The following is an 8,551-nucleotide window of genomic DNA, read 5'->3' on the forward strand; positions in this document are numbered from 1 at the left end:
AATAAAATTGGGGGAGGGAAAAGTGTATACCCTAACATACACGGATGATGATGGCAGAGGAAGAGGACGGGTTGAGGAGTATGATGGAGAGGTTGGAGAGATATTTGGACGGGAAAAGGTTAGAACTGAATACGAGTAAGACGAAGATTATGAGATTTAGATCGGGGGGTGGAAGGGTGGGGAAAAGGAATTGGAGATGGAAAGAAAAAGCGATAGAGGAAGTAAAGGAATTCCGGTATCTAGGGTATACACTACAAAGAACTTGGGAGACAAGAAGCACATATAAGGGACATGATAAGGAAAGCAGAAGCGATAATGGGACAAGTGTGAGAAATAGGGAAAAAAGATATATGTAGGAGACTGGGATAGAAAAATATGCAGGCTATTCGACAGACTTTTAGACAATATTGGGATATAGGGTGGAAATATAGGGTTGGGGAGGGAGGGAGGAAATAGAAAATATGGAAGAAAGATATTTAACAAGGGAACCTCGCGAAGTGTCAAATTCTGATTTTAATGAAACTTGGTACACTTTGAGGTCACATAAATAAATGAATTTAGAAGTTTTTAGTTGGTGCTAAAAAACGGTTTAAAGGGATAAATCCACCCCTTATATGTAAATTAATTCTTTTTTTCTTTCGTTATATCTCGAAAACTATTCAAGATATCAAAAAATGTTGCATACAAAAGTTTTACAGTAAAATTGTCTGTAAAAACAGTAAAATTGTAATTGACGTAAATGAATAAAAACAATTTTACTATAAAACTTTTGTATACAACATTTTTTGATATCTTGAATAGTTTTCCAGATATAACGAAAGAAAAAAAGAATTAATTTACAAATAAGGGGTGAATTCATCCCTTTAAACCGTTTTTTAGCACCAACTGATAATTTCTAAATTCATCTATTTATGTGACCTCAAAGTGTACCAAGTTTCATTAAAATCAGAATTTGACACTTCGCGAGATTCCCTTGTAAGAAAGATAGCCGAAACGTCTGACTTTAGAATAAAGCAAATTTCATATAAATCAATTAGTGCGTACCAATAATCACGCTGATTCCCATCTGCCTTACTTATGTATTTATAAACACGATGTTTACTGCGTCTATTATTAGTAAAATATGATTAAATATTATGAAGTAATATTAAAGCATTAAAAAACAATAGCTGTAATTGGAATGTCTTCGACAATACTCATGGCATTAGTGCCATTATCTAGTAAAACCCTCAAAACTAAATCACACTTCTAATAATATTAGAAATAATGAATATGTCTAGAACATGGATCAAACATCTCTGTGCTTCCTCGCGTGCCCATCTGTTATAACGACGATGGCGCGCATCTGTTCTGCGCGAGTTATTTGGGCTCTTGGGTTTTCTGCCGTTTATGTAAAGATGGTACTCGCAGTATGCCACTAAAAGTTCACCCTGTCTAATGGACGCATTACAATAGCGAAACTCAAGTCCCCCCTCCCCCCCCCCTCTCTCTCTCTGTGATTTTTAGAGCTCAATAAAGAATGACCCAAAAAATCCGTCTTTTGAACGTTCGATTTTGAGACTGAACTGTATGCTAAATGATACCTGATTAATGAGACATTAATTAATTAATAGAGAAGTTTCAAGTTGAAGTGACAATTGTTATCAGAGCTGGAGGAGGGGGGATGAAATCAAAGTTTGTTATGGAATTATTACAGGTCTGCGAGGTCCGGTATTTTAAAAAGGTTGATCCAGCCGATGAAAATGGATTGCAGTTTTAAATGATGCTCATTTTGGATTTAAAAAATCGAGTTTTCGCGTAAAGAGATATAATAAGAGACCTCCCTCCAGCTGTGAAAACAATTGTCACCTCAACCTGAAACTTCTTTGTGATTAATATCTCATTATAAGATACCATTTGGCACACAGTCCAGTTAAAAAAACGGGCAAAAAAACTACCTTTTGTTGGGTCACTCTTTGCAATATTAATAAATGTAAAAAAATAGAACGATTTTTTATATTTAATAACAAAAAATGAGTATATGAGTCGGGTTTTAAAATGAGTGTGGTAAGTAGTAAGTGGTAAGTGGTTATAGAGAAAGAGTAATTTAGGTGGATCTGAGAAGATGCCACGGGTCTGAAAGCTAACCGAAATAGCAGAAATGGAAACTGCTACAGATCTGGTTGTTAAAACTAGTCCATAGTAGCAAGAATAGGAAGTGTTACGTCTACAATCCACGTAGTCGTATAAATCTTAGAATTTACGGCACAACCCTGAAACTTCAAAATTTTAAAGTTTCTCCGCGTTATCATTCATGTTCAGCGCGTATAACTAATGCGAATATTTGCATCGCGTTATGAAACGAACGATTCAAGCATTGTTACGATGGCAAACGGAGGAAGCGCAGGCAGCGCAAGATTTTGGCAATCCGCGTGCGGGAGTTCTATTTCATTGTGTTTTGGAGAACTGACAACCCCGATGTTTCGAACGAAACGTGAAAAATGAACGTGCTGACCGATGTAAAAGAACGAGAAACGTATCGATGAGGACGCCGCATTTTAAACGCGTTTCAAGCAGCATGTCGCCATCCGCAGCGATCATAAAGTTCACATCGCGAACGTCGACGGTCCGCATTCATTTTTTACATCGGCTCTAAATAACGCAAGAGCTTGCAAAGTGCACTTGTCGTACTTTTACCGCCGACGGAGACAGAATGTTGATCAAGTTTCATTAGCGCATGCAACTTTGCTACACACACGACTGCGGCTGCGGCTGCAACTCTATAACTCTAGAACAGCAAAACTTAATCTCGGTATATATTTCTACGATACCATCTTGAGCGAGCTTTCTCTATCTTTTCAGGTGGATGAGCGGGGACTGGAGTGCGTGCAGCGCGAGCTGCGGCGGCGGTTCGCGAACAAGGTCCGTCTTCTGCACTGAGGAGAACGGGAACGAAACCACGAAGGTAAATCCGGGGAGAGAGGCTCTTCAATAATAAAGTTTTCGTTTAGTCGAGTTTTCTCCTCGACCCTATGACGATTCTCGGTGGAGTTCGAGAAATTACTTATCTCTTAATAACGCGAAACGTATACACTCGGATTTCGATTTCGTGTTATATTTAATATCGTGGAACAGTCGTGCAATGACTGTCGATATTATTGGCACTTGTCTTAAACTTGACGCACTGTTATTTACCTCATTGTTACTCTTTATTATTTCATTTAATGAATACCATTAGTTATCCATCTTCTTTCTAATTATCACAGAATTATCGTCAGGGACAGAATGAAATTTTTCACAAAATATGTATTTGTTCACGTTTATGCGAAAAGCCTTCTAGTTTGAGATATCATAATTAAATTGTTGAAATTTGTGTAACGACGCGGGAAATCAATACAATCATGTGCCGACGGTAACGCGCGGCTTTCCGCAAAGCCGCACGGAGTGCGTCGCGCGTTTGCCCTCCAGAGAGATGTCAACGCGGCGCGACGGCGGCGCTTTTTACGATGTAAAGACAAATAAATCTTTCTGGAATAAATCTGCCAGGAGCGACGGAATCAGCGTTACGCGTGCACACGATAAAACGCCACATTTTTCACATTTCGCCACTGACGTTAGACACGGCCGTAATTCCGCCACGCTTCCGCGCGGACGGAACGTTAACCATTCCTCTCATCTCCGAGAATTTTATACCGTACTTTCGTACTTGTCTGCGAGCCGCATTTACATATACGCAGTCCCTGTCCCGCTTCCCGTGTCGACGGGGTCTTGGAAGATCCCACGATCCCTAACCCAGTTCGGTTCGTTTAAACTCGAGGAGCTGCTCTCCGCGAGTACACGCCGTCGCTCACCGTAAAACCTCCCCCGTCCGACAGATCTGACGCACACGTGTACGTGCGGCAATGTGTACGTTCATATCTCGCGGTTGTGTCCTGCGCAGCCTACAACTCCAGACATCTTTCGAGAATTTGTGCAGCATATTTATGACTGATTTTTCCCAGATAAAATATTTATATCGCGATTTTTGAAACATTAGCATTAAATATTTTGATCATTATTCTTGAAATTAAATCTGCCGAGTTACGATTCAATTCTCGTGTTTATTAATTAGCGAGGAACTCTTCAGTGTCGAATAATTCTGTCGATGTTACGTCAACTCATTAACTTATCGTCTAATATTTATGATGTAAAATATTTCAGTTTTTCATGTAAAGAACGGCTTTGATGAAATATTTATAAATTTAGCTAAACAGAAAAAAAAGGAGTAAGATGACGACCTTAAAATTTATCAACGTTTCATAATTTCTGTGATAACATAAAAATAATGATCAATTTTTTTCAGATTCACTAAAGTCTTGCATCTGGAAAAGTTATAAACTGTTAAATAAATTTGAATTTTTTAAATTTAGATTTTTATAAACGTATTAATTTTGTCGCCTTGCTCTTTCGTCAATCATATATATCAACTTATTTAACGTAATCACGTTTACAATGCACATTGCATGTACAAATATGTCACCTTGCCTATATACATGATGTTTGTCATCTTAGGTCCCATTTACAATGTTCATTTAGCCATTTAACAGAAATGTTAATGCAATACAAAAAATTAAAAACATTAGTATTATTCTATATATTCTTAGTTATAATATACTCTGATTTTATAGAAAATGGAAGTATTTACTATAATTGTGTTTTTTTTTAAACAAACATTAAAATGTTACATATGAATGCACTTAAAATATACTTCTCATTATATATTATCCACTTTTGTAGATAGATTAAAATCAAAAATTTATACAAGAGACCATTTATTATTGACTTAAGTCTTTAATGAGTTCAGCTTCGGCATTATTTATTATTAGCTTAGAAAATTTAGCAATTTGTCATCTTATCCACTTCATTATCTTAGCCTCCTAACCTAGCCTCCTTCCCTTACAGATTTGAAAATAATTTTTGGTAAATAAATTTTACTATCAAAATAATTATGTATAACGCTCAAGTTGGTCGCTAAATAGGCAAAATCTTTTACAGTATTGCTCATTGTGTTTGAATTTCAGACAATTATTTTGATGATTCAATAAAGTTATTTACAGATCTGTATCTAGCTAAATTTTTAGATACTTCAAAGTCATTTTTTTTTTATGTTAGAATATTTCGTACTCGTATAATTTCCTAATTATTAAAACATTATATACACATTATGAAAACATTATATCTCCCAATAACAAAATAAAAAAGGGTATTTAAGAATCAATCAGTTTTAATTCTTAAATTGCCCTTTTTTATTATTAAAATTGTAAAGAGTCCTTATTATTGTTATTTAACATTATAATGGTATTATTAAATTTCGTAATATTAAATTAATGCAACTCATGGTAACATTAAATTTGTGTTGTTACAGCTGCCCGATCACAAGTGTAGTAGCACGCACAAGCCGCGCATTCAGGAGACCTGCAACACCGTATCCTGCCCGATGTGGGAGACCGATAAATGGAGCGAGGTAAGAGAGAGAGAGAGAGAGAGAGAAAGAGAGAGCGCATGCATGATTCTAACGCGAGAGTAAAACGCGCCGGGGTACACGGCGGAGACACGGCGCGCCTCGCTCGTATCATTTAAGAGCGAAAACGTTAAGCCTTCTCGCCACAATTGCGGATTTAGGTGCACTCGCAGGGTCCAGTCGCAAACACACAAGCACACGTGTACTACCCACGTGTACGTACACACACACACATACACACACACATACATAGCACGACACAGCTTGCTATCTCAACTGCGAGTTTTACTGCAAAACGTACTGCCCAGATGGAAACAGGGTTAATGGTTGTGCGCGATTTGCACGCTCCCTTTACCCTTCGCGTAAATGTTACTGGGTTGTTACGCGTATGAAATGACCCATTCGGATAACTCGCGTCTAACAAAATCGTGCTTTTAAATCTCCTCAATTAATTATTATCTAAATCAAAGGTGTGAATGCCATTGGAAAAAGTATCTAATTGAATTAATTGGAAATGTGGTAGATTCAACAAAAAATACAAATCTCACAGAGAGAGTTTAACTATACGTATATGCACTTATATAGTTAAATCTATCAAATATTCTAGTCAAGACAACCAGAAATTCAATTACGATAAAAGGAATTCTGATTGACATGATCAGAATGCACTTTGTACGTATGTATTGTTCTTGTTGGAACAACATTTTTCTCGATGTAAATCAATCTAATAATAAGACTTTCAGAAACTAATCTCGTGAAACTGGCTTCTTTAATTATTCGACAAATTCTCTAATTGCAATTGATTTTAAGATCATGTGTCTCTTCTTCAATTCTTAGATAGACTGACCTAGTAAAAGAGATTATAATTGTATTAATACTTACGATTTTTCATAATAATAATCTGTTGGTATAGGAAAAAGTGTCAGAATGTTTTAATTATATATAAATACACATAATTAACGACTCAGATTATCTTAAAAGATTTATTTCAATTTCAATCTAAATTCTTTATCGATTTCTAAAAGCAGAAGTAATTGGAGACGAAAATAGCTGATAATGATGAAGCCGCTAATAGCAGTTGCGAAGTTAGCTTGAATCTATACGATGGCATTACCGATGTATCCGAAGATTTCACAATTAGCAAATTAAAGGTTCTCCTCTCAAATAATCTCGGCAATGTGCGCATTACTCAAAGCACGCGCGTTAATTTATCTGCAAATCCAGATTGCGGCGTTATTACACGTTATTCGGGGCACAAACGCGCGCGCAGCAAGGAAGCCTCTAATTATAAAACTCTGTTTCTCCATCGCATTGCCCCTTTCGACAAGGTTACAACGTACCCCGTGTGGGCGTTTAAGGGTAAAGCAAATTAACAACTGCGCGCGATTTGCACGACGCCGCGCGCTTGTGGCGACGGATACGTCAACGTGAATTACACGAGAACACGGGTCCTCCTCTTTCCCGCAGTCGCGCGATTTCGCGTCCGCGTCTCTCCGTTTCTCTAACGGAGAGAATGCGATTTTCTCGAAAAGCGCGCGTATATAATACAACCGCCATAATTGCACATAGACGATGGACCGACTGCTGCAGATAGATAAAGTCACCGTCCGACGAGAATGACGCACGCAAAGATCTTCATAAATAAAGGCAGCGGAGTTTTTTAAAAATTAATTTATAATACACACACTAAGAGAAAAAATTGATTACCACATTTTAATTATAATCTAAAGTCATTTTCTTGTGCCAATTATATATTTGTTTGACAGATCTATACATATATTTGTTTAGTAGAATTATTATTAACATTACAATAATAAGTATAATAATGGAAATCATAATCATTTTACCAATATATAAATTATTTGTACAAATATAGAGTCACAAATACCAAATAATTATTTGTGCAAATATATATATATATGTATATATATAATCACAAATACCAAACACTTCTCTCAGTATATCTATATAGGAATTCAGTATCATCAGATTTAATATTTTTATTTTATTCTTCTTTTATTTTTTCTTCATTATAATCTAGTTTATCACCTTTCCATTTTTTTAATTTTTGAATGTTTTTCACAAATAAGCTTTTTTGATATCTTTTTTCAATAATGAGACAAGTTTAATAACTTGGCTATAATTTTATTGATTTCACGACTATTTTTGATCAATCAATTTTTAAATAATTGTATATTTAAATTATAAAAAAAATTGTTCTTAGTTTTAGAAAAAACGTAAGTGACATTTTTTATGTATTTAGCGTATATTTTTTCTTTTTTTAAAAAGATTTTTTATAGGATCTCACTGCTTTTTGTTAAATTATAATAGAATTTAAATCTTCTAAAAATAAACACGTACATTATTATTTATAAAATTGTTACTATAATTTAATATACTTTCTCTCAATTTTAATAGTTTATTGATTAAATTTTTTTATTCATTTATTTGTTCTAAGAAAAATATGTATGCACTCTTAGCATTTCGAGGTAAATGACATGTCTCAACTTTTAAATTGTTTACGAATATCTATTTTATACCTTTAGTTGTTGCAATATATTTGTTATGTCCATTGTTTATGTTTCCATGATAAAAAATTGCACTGTTAACTTTATAAATATCAAGAATATGTATTTTTGATGTATATATGGATTTAATATTAAGATTTGTAATCTTTGTAACTTTTTTATTATTAACTTAAATAATAATAATTGAAAAATGAGTATACGTTTGGTCATTGTTACATTAGTCTTTTCAAGTAAAGTAGTGTTACAATTTTTGCATAATTTTTGTACATTATTAATATATTGACTGCACCAATTTTATTCGCAATAGTCGCAATCGAAAGTTCGTATCGACATTATATCAGAAAATGTTGTTAGATTTTGTATTGCTGTTATAATTTCTGAGATATTTGAATTAAAAGTATGTTTGACTTAAGAATTTCAGATAAAGCTATGGTAGCGTCACGACATTTGCGCAATAAAGTAACACGCAGACCACGCAGTCACGCGGTGATAACTTTTTTTTATGTACTTGGCGTCGCGCCGCTACCGCGTCGCTTGATAAAAT

The 8,551-nt window shown here is 34.9% G+C and overlaps 1 protein-coding gene across 1 annotated transcript in view; it reads left to right on the forward strand.

Annotated features, from left to right (window-relative positions):
- LOC105450319 (papilin) overlaps positions 1-8,551 on the forward strand; it is a 112,498-nt gene that overhangs the window by 78,811 nt on the left and 25,136 nt on the right. Inside the window, exons 9-10 of the mRNA XM_011690102.1 lie at positions 2,842-2,944; positions 5,384-5,482. Of these exons, the coding sequence (XP_011688404.1) occupies positions 2,842-2,944; positions 5,384-5,482 (202 nt within the window). The remainder of the gene's footprint in view (positions 1-2,841; positions 2,945-5,383; positions 5,483-8,551) is intronic.

The sequence above is a fragment of the Wasmannia auropunctata genome, unplaced genomic scaffold (genome assembly GCF_000956235.1).
Source record: "Wasmannia auropunctata unplaced genomic scaffold, wasmannia.A_1.0 LD336064.1, whole genome shotgun sequence".
In the NCBI taxonomy this organism is placed as follows: Eukaryota; Metazoa; Arthropoda; class Insecta; order Hymenoptera; family Formicidae; genus Wasmannia; species Wasmannia auropunctata.